General features: G+C 37.4%; 1 protein-coding gene across 2 annotated transcripts in view; it reads right to left on the reverse strand.

The window, feature by feature from the left end:
• Positions 1-19,535, reverse strand: part of LOC120347737 (uncharacterized) — a 34,053-nt gene that overhangs the window by 11,271 nt on the left and 3,247 nt on the right. Inside the window, exons 4-10 of one of the 2 annotated variants that reach the window (XM_078117967.1) lie at positions 17,010-17,122; positions 12,296-12,435; positions 11,855-11,944; positions 9,741-9,866; positions 7,570-7,746; positions 4,675-4,791; positions 1,971-2,836 (exon numbers count right to left, since the gene is read on the reverse strand). In XM_078117967.1, coding sequence (XP_077974093.1) covers positions 1,971-2,836; positions 4,675-4,791; positions 7,570-7,746; positions 9,741-9,866; positions 11,855-11,944; positions 12,296-12,435; positions 17,010-17,122 — 1,629 coding nt within the window. Of the gene's footprint in view, positions 1-1,970; positions 2,837-4,674; positions 4,792-7,569; positions 7,747-9,740; positions 9,867-11,854; positions 11,945-12,295; positions 12,436-17,009; positions 17,123-18,724; positions 18,838-19,535 lie in introns of both variants that reach the window. The other variant, XM_078117966.1, reaches the window with a different exon arrangement.

The raw sequence follows: 19,535 nt of genomic DNA on the forward strand, positions 1-19,535 counted from the left end.
ACAATCAGTTGTGGTTCTTTAATAAAATCTGTCAAAGGCCTAGGAACCTGTGTCTTGGTCCTGTTAAAGAGAGTGTTGAATGAAACAGCTTATTTTTTTTGTAATCAAATTTTGTCTGAAAACATGACGGGTAGGGTGTCTGAGGTATGGGCCATTTTGGATGCTGAGGTATGGGCCTGCCCATACCATGTCGGTAGTCGTGTTAATCAATATGAACGGGGATAGTGACCTAGGGAAATGTAGTGTATAATAAGAATGTCTTTATTTTTCGCCATTCTTTCATGTTTCTGCAATGTAATGTATATCTCCTGACAAATCAGATGACCTGCCTGGATCATCACGGATGGTCGTTTCCCCAGAAATTATACGGCATTGCCAAAAGCCCCCGTCCAAAAGTACAACTCTTGCAAAGGTAGATAGAAAAGAATTCAATTAATAAGAAGCATTTAAGAAAAGAAGTAAAGCAAGGTAAAAAAGCGGGAAGACAGGAATAATCATATAATTCGTCAACAGTGATTTAACAGTAGCATTGTTAGACAGCTCAGAAAGTGACATCTTTGAAATAGATTTGGATAATCTTGTCTGCTGTTTAAAAGATCCAGCACTCACTAGAGACAGAGCAGTGACATACAAACTTATGGGGACTGTGAATGCAAATGAGACAAAGCTGTGCTGCAAATTTCCAGGATATATATGAATACTGGCTATTCTATGATTGATGATAATTTCGTTACATATTACCTATGCCTTATTTAAAAAACAGCTTTATTGATTGTAGAAACTGTGTTAACTCATGGGGTTTGGGATTGAGTAAAATTGTATTTCACAATAAGCACTGGGTTCTAGTTTTTTTATGGTGGCCCATACTTGACACTGCCTGGCCCATACCTCAGATGATAAATTTTTTTTGTGTAAATTACATTTTTGTGGAAAAATACATTTTTTTCCAAAACTACTTCTGAAAACTCCAAAACAATGCTGGGAATAGTTAGCTGTTTTGTTAAACATTCAGTGGGTAAAAAAGTGAATATTTAGTTCAAAGGGCCAAAGCGGTGTGGCCCTCCAAAGTTTGGTGGCCCATACCTCTTCACTTTCCCCTATGTACCGTTGTCTAAATTTATTAATGTCGTTATTGCTTATATGGACAGTTACAAAATTAACCAAGTCAGTATTTTAATGAGTAACCGATACACCGCGGAGCCCCTAGGATTCTCCCACGGAGCCCTGGGGCTCTGTATGAAGCACTTTGACAACATATGATTTGAGCAAGCATATGTCCATGCATCTGAAACAAAAAGCTAACTGACTAACCCCATACACAACAAGGACTGGTAACAAAAAGAGAGCTGTGGTTTGCCGTATCATCAGCTTTCCTCTTCCATGGGATTGATTTGAAAAATCAATATTATATCAGAAAAAGGTATCACAAAATGCTTCGTGTAAAGTCACACTCATTCAGAAGGAACAGCTATTATTATTCAGCTATTCTTATTATGCTAATCCACGAATACAAAGATAGGATTTACATAATTATCCCAAGTGAGAGAAAAGTCGATAAGAGGGCTTAATCTTATGGTGAAACACGGCCTCTCGTCTGGTCGAGTATGGAATTAGTTAGCCAGTTATTTGTTTTGGAAGCATGGACTTGATGGTGGAGAATGTATGTAGTGGATATCAGAACCACCATACGGCGGCGATGAGTCTAGCAATCCTCTCGTACATAACCATCCCCGTATGGGATTCTAACCTACAAACCCATGCAGGGTAATCAAAAAGTTCGATGACGTGCGTATTTCTAATGCTTAGCACGATACGCCACACTGCCGAGCCACGATTCAATTAACTGGTTAAACATTCCCATATCCAAAATGAAAGATCACGGTTCGATGTATGATTGAGCAATATTACCAACTTTCCCTTTTCAAATGAATAGAAAATGACCTGAATTATTATAAGTATTTTATTCTTACTTTATTCCTTGTGAGGGAAATTGCTTCACTGCATCGACTGAAGACTCCATTTCAAGATGTCCTGTCCTCGTGGACTGAATCGGGGGACCTTGGGACTGAATTGGAGGAATTTTGTACCCACCACCCTGTTTTGAGGACATGGGTCTGTCTTTTTTATCTGCATTTGAGTCTTTTTGTAATTTCTGCTGTTTTGCTTCTTTTGGAGATTTTTCGTTTTGTGTTTTTGTTTGTTTCACTTGGAGGGTTAAATCGGAGGGGGTTGGGGGAGTTGACGTACTGTGTTTGTCATTCTTTACCCCCTTTTTGTCTCGGAAAACGGTCGTATCAGAAATAGATTTAGTTAGTGGACCACTAGAGGTCAGATATGCATCTTGGTCGGGCTTCATGTTACTCCTTTTATCTTGCGACCCCTTGTTCGAACCCTTTGGGATCAAATCTTCAAAAGTCAAGTTTTCTTTACTCGCCCTCGCTCCCGTTTGAGGGTTTTTCAAAATACTCTGTTTCGGTTCTTTAACGAGGGTAGGAGATTTTGAAAGGGGGGGTGTTTTATTTGTCAAATTTTTCTTCGGTGTACCTACATTATCTTTAGCAATTGTGACGTGTTTTTTATCCTCTTTGTGATTTAGGTCGGGAATTCCCCCCTCCCTGGGGCTTTTATCTTTAACAGGGGAGGTATTTTTCGGGCTTTTTGAGGAATCTTGTAACAAATTTTTTAACGAGTCCTGTGACGAACGAGTGAGGGAGTCGTTTGTCATTTTCGGAATCAAGGTTCGTGGAGAGGAAAAATCGTCCTTGGATTGTTGTGGTTTGGCTGGACCTGTCACCACCGTGTTGTCTTGCTTTATTGTCGCTGGAAGTTTTCGATCCTGCAAAAGAGGTTAAAAATAATTGTGATTATTTTCAGAAATTTTTCAACCATTACTGAGATAAAAAAATTTTTGTTTTCATTTGAAATTTTTTCAACTATTCCTAGGATTAAAAAATTGTTTTAATCTTTGGAGAGAGGACAGCAGATAGGACGATTGATGAGAAAATTGTAAAAAAGACTGTAGTATATCAAGAACCAAAGCCCACACATCTGCAATCGGGATGTGGACGGAGTCAGAAAAAGTTTATAATTAACTCCCGACTCTGCGTTTGACAAAATTTTGACTATAAAAAATGATCAATATATTTAAATATTGATTCCGCAATGATTCGAAAATCACCCTATGAAAATATGAGTTCAGCATTCAAAATTTTACATTCAAATCTATTTTGGTGTGTGTAACTATAAATGTGCAGTACGATGTTTATTTCGAACATTCTGCAATGCATAAAAAAATATAAAATTCTGTGAATTTACTATGATTGGTACGAGTAAATATTGAGTATATTTTAAAATGTGTTCCGTAAATTATTCAACGCTACGAAGTTTGTGTAGGTGTACCAATATGGAGGTAACTAATTTTGTTCACCTATTTTACATCGAGTTGTGTAAAGAGACTGAAACCTATAGGCAGGGGGTATATTCACTTGGCTAACACAGACAGTCCCCCAAGGAAAATCGGAATAAAATTATGGCCTAACCCAGAAGTGGACAAGCTTTTTGGACCAGGGGTCAAAATTTATGCTCACCTAGACTGGCAGGCCATGTAAGTGTGACGTAAAAAGTTACATTTTATAAACAAGATTCACAGTATTACAATAACAAAAGTGGAAAACAATACGTCTTGTGCCAAAACAAAATTTAGCCGCAATCTTAACAAATTCCTTGAGTTTTTTAGGTCAAACATGAAATTTGGTTCTAGTGTGGTTGTGGCAGCATCAGGGGGGCCAGATTGAATTACCAAACGAGCCGTATTTGGCTAACAGGCCGTACCTGGTACAAACACTAGGAGAGTACCAATTATTTACTACAAGCATAGTAATATAATAAGTCTTCTTATTGCCTTCCCTCTACGCTTAGGTAAATATAGATTGGTGTGTGGGCCGCAAAACGAGTTTTTAAATAAGTTTGATCTGGTCCATGCCAGTAATTCCAATTCCTTTGTGGTGCGAAGCTTATACCTGAGTACAATTTATTATCTATACCAGGGTGGTCCAAACCCAGGCCCGCGGGACACATGTGGCCCAACGCTTCACGGAGAGTAATCAATAAATCGCATTTTGAAGTTGTTTCGTAATAAAGTTATTCAGAAAAATCTTTTGACATATTGTTATATCACTAATGTCACCTTATTGACTAGTGTTATGGCTAGCCGAGATAAATAGCGAATTCGGATGATGTGCTTGGCAGTCTAAATTATTATCTGGTTTTTTAACTTTTTGGTCGGGAATATATGCTAACAATAACGCCATCATAAAAAACTAAAAATAAAATGCAGATTCTAATAGCCTGAGATGGCTATGTCTGATAACTATGTGTTTGCACAATAGAAGCGTTTGTTTTGTATTGCATTGTATTGCACTATTGTGGCCCGCGAACAATGAAAAAATAAATTTGTGGCCCGCGGAAACGACAGCCTTGGACCACCCTGATCTATACCTATGATGTTACAATGCCCTAACAGCTAGCTTGTGCGAAGTGAACAACGCATGTCATAAGATCGATAAACAAAATATAATTGTAATTGTATAATTGTTTGTAAATAATAATTGATCTTATTGTCTCCCATCTCTACCCTTAGATAAGTATAGAATTCCTATCATTTCTATGATTTACCTTTTCGCTTTCTTTTTTCTTCCTGATTTCGTCACTAGGTGGTGTTTTACTTTGCTGAGGTTTTAACGCAGCGAGAGACTCTTTACGAGGAGGGTCGACATTTGTTTCTTTTTTAATCTGAAAATATATGAACCTCTTCATTTACTAAACCCGTGGTTCCCAAAGTTAATTGACCACAAGCTGAAATATATTCACAGGCCGGGAGACGGGAGCAAATGCAAGGGGGTCGATATCGGTACTGGTATGTATAACTAAGATACCGCCGCAGGGTTGTTCAAAACGAATCGAATATTCGAATGTATTCGAATATCAAAGTATTCGAATACCTTTTCAGCTGATTTTCGAATAATTCCGAATAGTAGCCGCTTTTCGCCGTAAACGTGGTGTTTCGTTTTACGGGAATCTTCAAACGGATTTTTACGTTGTCTCGCGTATTGTAATGACGATGAATTAGAATAGGCACTTTGATTGTTTATAATCTGTGCGACCGTACGTCGCATAGTGTTGCGACACATTTGCACGTTTGCGTGGGTGGACATTGCCGACATTCGTGTACGAGGCTTTTAATTTACAAATTCATTTCCATTACGTCGAAAAATTGAGAAAGTATGTTTCTGTTATTTCTATGTGGCCTGCTTATTATTCGCATGAGTCTTCTCAAGCATGATTTGTGTAACCTTATATTTGGGTCCTAGGGTCTGCCAATCATGATATTCAATCGCAGGCTGGTTATCTTTACTTTAATAAAGAGGAACAAGGCCACCAAGATAAAGTGATTTGTGACCCTTTCGTTTTGCCGATTCAGCAAAACACGACAGGGACAGGAAAACACAGCTGTGAAATAACCCGTGGACGTACAGTGTAGTACTTATCACATTCCAAAATTATTTCAACATTCGGGTTAATAGGTTGTCCAAAATGATTGCCGCTTTACAACTTAAATTTACCGCTCAATTGTTAAAAATAGTTAATTCTGTGAGTATTATTCTACCAAACTAACATGATCTGGTTCTAAACATATAAAATTATTAGCGAATTTTTCTACCCGTCTTATTGGAGGCCTATATGGAAAAAACCCTTTTTTGAGTGCTAAAAATAGACATCGTCCTACTTGCTATGTGGACTTATTAGCCGGGAAATACGGTATTTATAGCCGTAATTGTTACGATATCCAATAAATTGTCACAAGTTGGAAAAACAAGTCGATTTATTAGAAAATAATTACTGGCAAATAATTCTGATAACGATAGTTACAAGTATCGATCCTTTCCAGGATGATTTTTTATAGCGCAAAATAATCCAATCCATGACTGGTACCAGCATTTAAAATGTCATGCCGTATTAATTTAATTCTGTTCAACGTAACTCATGGTTGTATCGACAATCTGTGGACATAAAATGTGTGGTAAACTGACCGATTTTATTAAATATTGATTCCTATTTTTATATTGATAAAATAATGTAAGTATTAATGCCAAATACAACGGGTATTTGTGGACATGAAATACGTGGTAAACTGCCCAATTATAATTAATTTCGGATTCGTGTTTACAAAATAATAAAACTAATAATTCTAAAATGCAACGGCGATCTGTGGCTTTCAAATGTGTGGTAAACTGCCCGATTTACCAACATTTGAGTTATGATAATAGAATTAAATTAACACGGTAAGGCATTTTAAGTAGTATTATCGGACATGGATTCGAATATTTTGCGAAGCACAAAATCATCCTAGTAAAAAGTCCATACTTTTAAATACAAACCAATGGCAACCATTATACAAATTAGTTCCCAAGAGCGGGATAAAATATAAATTCTTTTTCCGACTTGTGACAATTTTTCGTGAGTACGAAAATAAGAATCAAAACTAATTATATTCGGCACAATATCACGGCAATCTGTGGACATAAATTGTGTGGCAAACTCGCGATTAATATTAATTTTTGATTCCTATTTTCGTATTTACAAAATACAAGGCGATCTGTGGACTTACAATGTGTGGTAAACTACCCGATTATAAATAGTTTTTGCTTCCTATTTTCATATTTATGAAATAATAAAAGTATTATTACTCAAACATACAACGGCGATCTGCGGACTTAAAATGTGTGGTAAAGTTCCCAAATATAATTAATTTTTGATTCGTATTTTTGTACTCACGAAAAAATTGTCACAAGTCGGAAAAATACCTCATACTTTATCCCGCTTTTCGACAAATAATTTGGATAATGGTTGGTATTTAAAAGTATGGGCGTTTTACTAGGGTGATTTTGTGTTGCGCAAATATTCAAATCCATCATCGATACCACTATTGTCGTATTAATTTAATTCTGTTAACATGACTCATGGTATATAAAATATATACTGCAATAATCTGCAAATATGAAATGCCTGGTAATATAGCTAGGTTGTAACTTGTAGATAGCAGTTATTCCATTGCTTATTGTATGGAAATTCCTACATACATTTAGATAAGCTTCAATTAGTGAATTTTATTTTCGAAGTATTCGAAATTTCATATTCGAAAAAAATAATTTCGAATGTATTCGAAATAGTGAACTATTCGGTATTGGCCATCCCTGGATACCGGTATAATTGAATCGTTACGAATAAACATGCGATTAAACTGTGATAATGACGTCACAATTGGCGGTATCTAGAACACAAGAAGGTGAAAACATTAGGTGTTGACCTATTTCAATTAAGTTTGTCGGGCCATATTAAATCGTTACCGCCGGCCACAGTTTGTGAGTCACTGATTCGGGATTTAATAAATTGGACAGACAATGCTGAATTGAAGAGATAGCTCCATAATATAGTGGCCTTACGTACCAGTGGCTGCATGTAGCCTTCTTCAGAGGCAAATCAAAAATAATACCAAAAAAATAAACTCACCGGGATATTCTTGCTATCCATTGCATTTCTGGGCGAATCCTTATTAATTAGGTTCTGGGGTTTCCCCGTTGTGTTATTAGGAGGGGTAGGTAACGACTTGTTTGGAGGCGTGGCAAGTGGTTTGTTGGGAGGCGTGGCAACTGGTTGATCCTTGGACCCAGAAGTGTTCTGCTGTTCCTGTATTTGTAATAAATATAATGTAAGTTTAGGGTGGTTGTATATGTACAATGGACCTTTCCCCGAGCATCGACTTCCTTCTTTACTTCGTAACATTGGCCAATCAGCAAGATGCAAAAAGTGACGTAACAATGCTCTCTTTTCGCATCCGCTCAGAAACTTTTCTCACTCAGACAGATTTTCAAGCGTGGTCGTAAACATTACCTCGTTTTCGCGTTTTTAAACTCTATTCGTTAATTTTTTGTTGTGTTTTGAAAATTTGAATATAAATCAGATAATTCAATGATCACTCTGTCTTCCTAGGAGTTTTAATTTAATTGCAGCAATAAAAAATTAGTGTAGAAATAGCTGTGATACCCTAGTCTAAAATTCTTCACCGGTACTTTTTAAACAAAGATTGTTGTATGCGATGATTCACAATGATGGTTTGAAACACATACCCCATTTTATAGGCGCCAACTCGCAAAAGCACTCTTAAAATAGCCCCAAAAATTTTGCAATGGTAAAGTATAGGAAGAATTTTTCGGGGGTCAAAGGTCGGGGAAAGGTCCATTGTAGATGATTTGTGATTTTCTATTGCAGGGTTTTTAAAACAATGCAATCAGTCCCCTAAGGCAGAGTTTCCCAAACTTTCTGGGCCGCGGACCCCTATTTGTGAATCTTAGTTTTGACGAACCCCCATCCATGGTAATGTTTCATTTACAACACAACAACGCAAATCACATAAATGCGATGAATGAGGTTGTCATCACCTGTATTTTGTCATCATATTGGTAAGAGCTGAAAATGCTGCATCACACATCTAGGTCGTTGCAAAAGACAATAAAATTTTAACTGCCTTTTCCAACACATTCGTCCGCAACGCTCAACCAAAAAAGATTCAATCAATGGCTTTGTGATTGAAATCGATTATTAAATATCGATCAGACTCTTTTCATATCATTGCGGACCCCCTGTACAGTTACTGCGAACCCCAGTTTGGCAAACCCTGCTCTAAGGAGGGGTGTGCAACCTTTACTACAAGAGGGCCAGATACGAATAACTGAGACAAACCGTGGGCAGCTCCTTTATTTAATATAAGCTTTCTAAAAGTTGCAGGCACAAAAATTTTGGTTATTGATCTTATGACATGCTTTAGTACTTTCGCAAAAGCTAGGCCCGCGGAGAAGTGCAAATTTTAAATTGTGTGCGGGACATGAAACAAGTTTTTAATTTAGTATGTGCGAGTGACTCCCCTCCGATTTCGTTCCAAAGCCTATACCTGAATCCAATTTATTATCTATGACGTTACAATGCCCAACAGCTTCGAAGTGAACAACGCACGTCATAAGATCTATAACAAAAATATGTGTGCCTGCAACTACTAGAAAGCTCATGGTAAATAAAGGTGCGGCCCTCGAACTCACCCAGTTATTTGTATCTGGCCCTTTTATATTCAAGGTTGCACACCCCTGGATTAGGCCATAACATACACAAAGGGTGGAGAAACCAACCTGAGAGAGCAAGGAACCCAACAATCTTCTGGTAAATGACTAAACTTATACAGGCACAGAACTCACAAAAAGTTCGACAAATCGGCAATCCAAAAAAAAAGGAAATCCCCCCCACCCCTCTTCAACCAGTGTGAAATATATTCGCTAGGCAATGCCAAATCGGCGAGGTTTCGATCATAGCTCCCCGTATATTGTGAGATATCAGTGGCTGCATGTGCATAGCTCAGCTCCGAGTGAAAGGACTGGAAAAAAGGTACTCCCGAAGTATGTGAACCAAGATGGCGGACACCGAAACGTAGTATGTGTACCTGAGGCCATAATTTGATTCCAATTTTCCTTTTTTAGTTCTATTACGAGTTCGGGGACTAGTCAAGTGACTCCTGTAGTATTTATACCTGGAATTATGGCCTAACCTGGTACACATACTACGTCCCGGTGTCCGCCATCTTGATTCACATACTTCGCGAGTACCGAAAAAAAGCATCAAAACACAAAACTCACCTTTTTCTTTTTCCTTTTCTCTTCAGCTAATTCTTGTTGTTTCTGCTGCTTTTCAGCCAAATTCTTTCGAACCATCTGGTTTTGTTGATGTTCCTTCTGAATTCTTGCTCGGATTTCTGGAATGACCTGAAAAAAGATTTGAGGTTGAATAATTTTTTGTTTTCTGAGAGAATGTTGGCTCAAAACAAGGTGACATGCTCACTCACTCAGAGACAAATGAGACTCATCTCAGAGAAAATTACATGCCAAGGCTGTTAGAAAGATGAATAGGATTATGGTGGTGCAATGCGGGCACTCACTCAGAAGTAAAGAAGACTCAATTAAGAGCAAAGTTGCGGGCACTCGCTCAGAAGTAAAGGTGACTCATCTCTGAGCAAATTTACATGCACTCATTCAGTAGTAAAGGTGACTCATCTCTGAGCAAAGTTACGGGCACTCACTCAGAAGTGAAGGAGACTCATCTCTGAGCAAAGTTACGGGCACTCACTCAGAAGAAAAAGAGACTCATCTCTGAGCAACTTTACAGGCACCCACTCAGAAGTAAAGGAGACTCATCTCTGAGCAAAGTTACGGGCACTCACTCAGAAGAAAAAGAGACTCATCTCTGAGCAACTTTACAGGCACCCACTCAGAAGTAAAGGAGACTCATCTCTGAGCAAAGTTACAGGCACTCACTCAGAAGTAAAGGAGACTCATCTCTGAGCAAAGTTACAAGCACTCACTCAGAAGTAAAGGAGACTCATGTCTGAGCAAAGTTATCGGCACTCACTCAGAAGTAAAGGAGACTCATCTCTGAGCAAAGTTACAGGCACTCACTCAGAAGTAAAGGAGACTCATCTCTGAGCAAAGTTACAAGCACTCACTCAGAAGTAAAGGAGACTCATCTCTGAGCAAAGTTACAGGCACTCACTCAGAAGTAAAGGAGACTCATCTCTGAGCAAAGTTACAGGCACTCACTCAGAAGTAAAGGAGACTCATCTCTGAGCAAAGTTACAAGCACTCACTCAGAAGTAAAGGAGACTCATCTCTGAGCAAAGTTAAAGGCACTCACTCAGAAGTAAAGGAGACTCATCTCTGAGCAAAGTTACAAGCACTCACTCAGAAGTAAAGGAGACTCATCTCTGAGCAAAGTTACAGGCACTCACTCAGAAGTAAAGGAGACTCATCTCTGAGCAAAGTTACAGGCACTCACTTAGAAGTAAAGGAGACTCATCTCTGAGCAAAGTTACAAGCACTCACTCAGAAGTAAAGGAGACTCATCTCTGAGCAAAGTTACAGGCACTCACTCAGAAGTAAAGGAGACTCATCTCTGAGCAAAGTTACAGGCACTCACTCAGAAGTAAAGGAGACTCATCTCTGAGCAAAGTTACAGGCACTCACTTAGAAGTAAAGGAGACTCATCTCTGAGCAAAGTTACAAGCACTCACTCAGAAGTAAAGGAGACTCATCTCTGAGCAAAGTTACAGGCACTCACTCAGAAGTAAAGGAGACTCATCTCTGAGCAAAGTTACAAGCACTCACTCAGAAGTAAAGGAGACTCATCTCTGAGCAAAGTTACAGGCACTCACTCAGAAGTAAAGGAGACTCATCTCTGAGCAAAGTTACAGGCACTCACTTAGAAGTAAAGGAGACTCATCTCTGAGCAAAGTTACAGGCACTCACTCAGAAGTAAAGGAGACTCATCTCTGAGCAAAGTTACAGGCACTCACTTAGAAGTAAAGGAGACTCATCTCTGAGCAAAGTTACAAGCACTCACTCAGAAGTAAAGGAGACTCATCTCTGAGCAAAGTTATCGGCACTCACTCATAGGTGGAGGTGACTCATCTCTGGACAAAGACAGGCACTCACTTATGAGCAAAGTAGACTCATTTTTGAGCAAAGTTATGGGCAATTATGAATGAAGGTGACGCATTACACCCAGGTAAATTGAATATATGATGATTAATAGCATTTGGTGTAGGAACGCAAAAATGTTCAGTCAGTGACACCTCATGTATGAGTTTCAGCTTCAGTTGCAGCGAGGTGGAATAATTTAAATACGGAATGGCCAAAACCGAATTCGCTAATCTAAATACTATCTGAAATATTATGTTAGAAATAAATTTCAAACAGACCTTCTCTTCAAAATTATCTTTCCTGAAAAATTCATGTCGCAGAAGTGAAGATGAAGATGGCCGATCGTTTGGATCAAGACGAAGACATTGCTGTTAAAAAAAGAATGTTATTTTATATCTGAGAGAGAAAAGTTAATAGGATGGCTCATTATGTTGCAAAGAGCTGTCAGTTTGAGTTTTTATTGATATTGGAGACCGAGTCGAAGTTATTTCATCGGAAACTCAAAAAGAGTTTTTCTCGCTTTTGTATGGCGAAGTGGTTCTCAAACTTTTTAAGCCACACCCCCTACTTAGAATGTGTCAAGTCTCGTTCTCAGCTTAAAAATAACTAGCTAACAATAAGCTACCAATAACAGATAGTAAGGCAAAAGTATGTTTTATTTAAAAAAGCATGTTGAAAATATGTGTACATAATAATTTTTAATAAAATTCATCCCATACCTTCATAACATCGATAATCTCCGATGAAAACCTCGGAAATTTTTTCTCCAGTGGTTCGACCTCTTTGACCTCTGGAAGACGCATTCCAGCGAATAGTGGGTTGCGCTGGAATATTTCTCGATGTCGCGGAGACAAGTTACCTACACACAGATTTTTAAAATATTTGGATTGGGAAATTTTTTATTTGATTTGGGAGAAAAAAAAACATGAAAAAGGATTACCGGTAATCCAAATCTGGAGAGCAAAGAAAGACAGACATCTGGTCTGATTATTAGTGCAAGTCAGGTATAGAGACAGCTAACCAGTTTTCATAGGCTAGTGCAGTGGTTCTCAACCTTTTTTCTTTCGTGGCCCATTTTTGTTGCCCAAAAATTCTTGTGGCCCATTACCTTTTTATTGCAAGGGGTTACCTACGAGAGAAATCAAGGTCTTACTGTGAAAATGGACACTTAAACATTCATAATTAGAATGAAAATTATCTCTCAGTAGCAGGAAACAGCATCAGCTACAACAGCATGATTGCTGCTACAATCAAAAATACCTATCGTGATTTGTGACATAAATAAAACTAACAATTTTCATTAATTCTGTAGCCAACCTCAAAATTTTTCTATGGCCATGGCTCACTGGTTGAGAACCAGTGGGCTAGTAAAAGGAATTAAAAAAATTTTGAAACAATGAATTGCCCAATTACCACTCCTGGTGTGGGGAACACAAAGATATTGAAATTTCGGTAAATATCTAGATGCAAATGTAAAAAATTGTTTTCAATTTGAGAACAAGTGGCATACAAAGGCATTCAACTTGCTTAAGATTTACTAGCTGTAGCTGCAAATATCAAGACTTATTTTGATAACTACAGTGTCCCAATCTTAAAATATAGGTTAGCTAACACAAATAAGGCACAAACCAAATAAATAAAAAACCGTTGAATGAACCAAAACTCAAAGTTTTGGCAGCAACTTAGTGGAAAATTCCCAAAACTCCTATTAGGTTATATTTACGCAAACAATCCCCCTCGAATACTGGGGGCTACGATTGCGAGTAACAACTCAGTTCTACAGGTTTAGTACATTTGAAAAGACTTGCAAAAACAAATACATTGATATCTCGATAGTTAAACACAATTCGTTCGGGATTGGTGTTCGTGAAACTACCGTGTTGTTTGAGTGTCGAGGTTTTTTTGCCATGAGAAACAATGGTGAATTATTCTGATATGTTCTCACGCATTCCAAAATACACAAAATATTATTCAAACATTGAAATGGTAGATACTCACTCGGCCGCGCGATCTGTTCGAGTGTTCAAGCTCCTAGTTTATGCTTGAACACTGTAGCATTTTTGACTCAATTATTTTTTTGAGTGTCGTGTCGTTCGATTACCGAGATATCACTGTATATTCAAAACGTCATCCTTTTCATGCAAATTTGCTATAAACACAAATAAAACCCAAACTAAATTAATAAAAATACAAAGTTAAACAGAACAAATCCAGCAACACAGCAAACAAAAAAGTCAAGAACTCATTGAGTTTTCAAGCAATTTTGCTTGAAACAAAGTCACATGCCATCAGATATACAAGTAATAGGCGAGTTGTGAGTAACCACCGAGACATTGCGGGCTATATGTGGCCAGACTAGTTAACTAATCAGAGTGGTATACGAGTGAGCACTAAAGTAATCAGATATAACAACATACAATGTAATAATGTCGCGAATAACAGGTACTCCCCCCCCTCAGGGAAACGAATCAATTTGGAACAAAAAATCAGTCGGAAAAATTGCCTAGTATGTAATTGAATAGGATAGGCCAGTGGGTTCCAAACGTTTTGTTCGTTCGCCAAATTACGAGGGGAAAAAATTCATGGCGCGCCTACACGAAGAAAATGCTGCATTTGAATAAAACTAAATTTTGTGATCGATAATGTGTACTTTATGCCTTTCACAGTTTGTAAATGCGCAAAACAACATAACATTTACCCACAATTATTTAATGAGAGGTGTGCGGCTGCTGCTATGGACACAGCTTTCCAAATATTCAATCATATAATAGTTGTGTGTAATACAGCTCTGTAATTTTAGGGGGCGCACTCAGCAAATCGCAGCGACGCTCCCTTCGGGAACCGCTGGGAAAGGCAAAGTCATTATGACTACTGCTCTTCCAAATTATAGTACCGCAACTCCTTACACGACAGTTAGTGCTTATACATAGTCTTGTTCAGAGCAAAAATCCTGTAAAATGGTTCGATTTGAAAGTAAAATTAATCCTAGGCCACTAAACCATTCAGATATCCCTACCAACAATGTGATGGTGAGGCAAATAACAGGGGCTATCATGTTACTATGACAAAGGAATGGGCGGATCTGGACAACATTTGAGATTTGATGAATAATAAAAAGCTTTGTTATTTGATGAAAATATGACGTCAAAATAGGTTTCCACAAACTGCTAACAATTTTAAAATGCTGCAGAACACGAGAGACAAAAAAAAATTCAAGTATAACGCTTTAACCCCCCGGAACAAATGAGTCAATGAATAACTTCAGTCAGATTCGAGGCTTTAACCACCCTGCCAACCCACCCACATGGCCCAATTTAGTTTATATCCGATATTTCATATTTGAAGAATATATTCGAGAATTTATTCAGAATAGTTCAGCTTGTACAAACTTGTGGAAAATGAGCAAGTAGGCGTAAAAAAAATTCTGAGATGATTAAGTCTCTTAAAATTAACATTGATAGAAAAAAGTATGACTGGCTACATTGGAAATACCATCATATTATATTCATTTTGTGTGAAAAAACGCGAAATGTAATATGCTGTTATTGCAAGTTATAATTATATGTCAGATTAGAACCCATGCCCAGAATATATTATAATAATTTGGCAATAAGATTATGGTCCTGCTCTAAGAATAGCAGTTTCTTGAATGTCAGTGAATAATCGTGCATGGCCTTGTTCACAATGATGTTAAGCCATGTCTGGAAAATTCCCCGTAGGAAATCTTGCCGCATAGGAAAAATCGCAAGAGCATTTTGCTGTAAAACAAGTATTTGTGATAAAGCAGTTGCGGTGATAAAACGGTATGCTCTCAAATAACGAATCTTTTTTAAATAAGGCGATTTTTCCTATGCAGCAAAATTTCCAAGAACCATGTTAAGCAAAGACCTCATACAGAAAAATTTCTTAAAAAAATTCAGCTATCACTGTGCGTAGTATCACCTCAATATTGTCACTTGTTTCAAAACAATTACCAATCACTACGCTTGGAGGATGCGAATGTTGAATAGCCAAGGGGTCGGGTTACAGCGACCTTTCCTATGGAGCGTGTTACGAAGAGAAAAACATGAAAGCGTAATTGACAATAGTAATTTTATAACAAAGGATTAAAAACTTTGCCGAAGTACTGAGATTCATTTAGTGACTTGATTTCAATTCTATTTGTGGTTCTCTCCGAATGAGGTTTGTCCCCAATAACAATTTAATAAAAATTGTCAAACTGCTTTGGACAATGTAATACTATTCAAATTTCGGCGCTCCAGAAGTATGGGTGTGGAGGTAACTAATTTTGTTCGCCTACTTTACATCAAGTTGTGTAAAGGGACTAAAACCTATCATCACAGTTCGGGGTATTCACTTGGCTAACACAAACAGTCCCTGAACTCGTAGTCGTAATAGAACTAAAATAAGGCAAATCGGAATAAAATAATGACTTAACCCTAACCTGGCTTAATCCTAACACATACTTCGAAAGTACCCAAATTTCTCCCTAAATAAGTCACTGTACGAATGCGGAATATTAGAATTGCTGAAACTTTGATGAAGTGTTACAATTCATTTAGTCACTTAACTTCAATCACTTTCAGAGTATCTCTGTATAGGGCACTGCACTAGGATGATTTTAAAATTTGCCAAATTTTGAGCGTTAGATAATTCTTCACTACTCAACTCCTATCTGAATAAGATTCTGAACCACGATAAAATACTAGAATTACCATAGTGTTGTATTAATTTTAACTAAGTCGGAGTTCTCCTCAAATAGGGCTCCAGGCCATTGTAAAAAGTTGTCTATATGGCAGCCCAATAGCCCTGTATAACGGAGGCCATTTAAATAGCGATTGGTGCCATATATATCCATCCCAATTCCTAACTAATTAACCTTCTGTCTATTCATATATATCCATGTATTAAAATGGTCTTGCATTTATTCTAAGTTCTTTCTGAACAGGCATCTGGACCTCAGTTAATCAGATAGCACAATATACGTACCGGTAATCAATTATAATTCATCAAAAATTTTATTCAAATTCAGTTATCGAAACACAAAAACTAGTTCGATTAAATACAGTAGGATTCTGTTAATATACAGCACCATAAAACTGCAATCATAAACGCGAAGTTATCACTAATGTTGATGATGTTAGGTTAATATTTAGAAAAACTATTACACAGTTATTACACAATCAATGACTACTATTGCGCAATTCAAAACAAAAATTACCATAGTAGCCAGAATATTATGTGAGCTTTTATTTAAGGTTAAATCATCATTCAACTAACTTTAAACTAATTATTGCGTAATGCATGTCAAATATTGCATAATACACACCAATTATTGCACAATCCACACCAATTATTACGCAATTCACACCGATTGTTGCACAATCCACACCAATTATTGCGCAACCCACATCTATTATTGCGCAATCTTACCAAAGCACTTAACAATATGATATAGTTGATCAATATCTGAATCCCCGGGAAATATTGGATCCCCGGTCAGCATTTCTGCAATCAGACATCCAACAGCCCAGAGATCTACAGGCCTGTGTCGAACAAAATTATTCTTCTAATTATAGGAGAAAGGTTAATGCAGGCTTACCCAATGAAGTGCAAGAATTCAATTGTTTAGGTCAGGGGTGCAAACTTTTTTACAAGAGGGTCAGATACAAATAACTGGGTGAAACCGTGGGCCACACCTTTTAACTTAGGCTTTCTAATAGTTGCAAGCACAAAAATTTTGGTTATTGATCTAATGACATGCGGTGTTCGCTTCGCAAAAGCTAGCTGTTAGGGCCTTGTAACGCTATATGCATAGACAATAAATTGGACTAGGGTATAGGCTTTGCTACGCAAACGGAGTGGAATTACTCACACATGCCAGATTAAACTAGATTGAAAACTCGTTTCGCAGTCCGCATCCCCTGCAAAATTGTCACTTTCCCCCTAGTCGCACAATATTTTCTTATGGTCGCATTTGGCGAGTAACCAAAACAAAATAATACAAAAGAAAAAGTAACAAAATCCGCAAAAATTGATAAAAAACATGTAGGCCTACTGAATGAATCAGAATGTAATCCATCCTATAGATAATTGACACTAAAAAAAATTACAAAAATTCATAAAAAAATAAACTGACCACATTCATTTAAAAGCTGAATAGAGACATTCTTTCTAAAACTCCACTATTATGTGTCGGATCAGGCCGGGGGCTAATGGGGCTACATCACCGGCACAAATAAACAATCAAAAATAGGTCAAGCATACTGCCATACTGTCTAGGAATCTTTACCAGCAAAGGCTTCTTATACGGAGTCTTGTTCAGACAGTGAAGAAAAAGTAAATGTGTGGTTTAAAGAAGAAATATAAGCCTTTGAATGCAGTATAGGCCCAGGCCCGTGGAAGTGCGTATATCCTCGCATATAAGCCAAGTTTAAAACTTAAAAAAAAGTTGCTAAACCAGGGGTCGTACTATACGCATATAACTCTGATTACACTCAAAACGAAATGACCGTATGATAACTTAATTCCAACAGCTACAACTTGTACGACGTGTTATGGTTTGTAGGGTCAGCTAAAATGCAAATTTTTATAAATTCACCGCTTCAGGGCCATTTTCAAGGGTTGGCTTTTATGCGGCAATATATATGTATAAGATGTATGCACCAAAGTCCAAAATGGAAACTGAGTGATGGATATATTTCATTCCATGCCAAATAACTCACTGGCAACTCCAGCAAATATATTATCTCCTAACACTCATCACAGCATCTTGTACTGTACGTTACACCTCTATATAGCTTTTAACTTGTCAGAAGTCACACCAACTTTAAATTCTTAGATAAGGTGTCAAGGCTTTACTTTAAGAAAATTAAAACAAATATAGGAACAAAGAAGCAAAGAAAAATCAAGAAAAAGGATTTCAGCTCAAGAAATGGATAAATTTGATTTCATTTAAAAACAAAAAAAATGCAGATAAAGATAAATAAGATGAATTCAAAATAAAAACTGAAGTGATAAGCAAAAGGCAACATAGAAAAAAAAATTGCAAAACATAAAGCCCAAAAAATTCTTTCAGTAACTTGACTGTTATTTATATAAATTAACGACTGACACTTCCTGCTCACGAACTAACTGCTCACACTCACCTAGACACCTCGTTACCCTGTATATCTGATCAATATCTGACTTTCCTGGGAACAATGGATCGCCAATCATCATTTCGCCAATAAGGCAGCCAATCGCCCAGATATCAATAGCCCTGTATATTAGTAATCAATGGATTTATATTGATAAGATAAGGAATTTAGCTAATACTGATATATCTGATCAATATCTGGCTTTCCTGAAAACAATAGATCGCCAATCATCATCTCACTGATAAGGCAGTCAATTGCCCAGATATCAATAGCCCCGTGTATCAGTAATCAATAAGGTTTTGAAGATAAGATAACAAATTTATCTGATTTTGATATCTATTTATTATGCAAAACCGGTAATGGTTATCGAGCAGCGTCACCAATCAATCAATGAAACTAAATTAGAACAGTATCCCAGAATCGACTTGTAATCAATGGAGTTTTATTGATAAGACAGCGTATCTAAGTGAGATATTGAGATTAGTTTGCCACAAATAAGATCCTGTGAATGGATTTCATAGTAGAGGGAGCCGAAACTGTTCATGTTGCATGACCCATCCCATAACAGGTCCAGCACTACTTTCGCACAAAATTATTACTCTTAGATTCCCAGCCAATTTAGTGCTTTAATAATTGTTTTACTGTCTATTAATTTTTCTGAAAATTTGCCAAAAGCAACGTAACATGAACTAACTCCTAAACAAAGAAGACCCTCATCTCTGAGCAAAGTTACAGGCCACCAATGAAATATCAAAAGTTACTGAAACCACAAGGTAGGGCCGTAGGGTGGTTTACGTAATCGCTGGTCGGTTGCGGCTTC

Source organism: Styela clava, chromosome 11 (assembly GCF_964204865.1).
Source record: "Styela clava chromosome 11, kaStyClav1.hap1.2, whole genome shotgun sequence".
In the NCBI taxonomy this organism is placed as follows: domain Eukaryota; kingdom Metazoa; phylum Chordata; class Ascidiacea; order Stolidobranchia; family Styelidae; genus Styela; species Styela clava.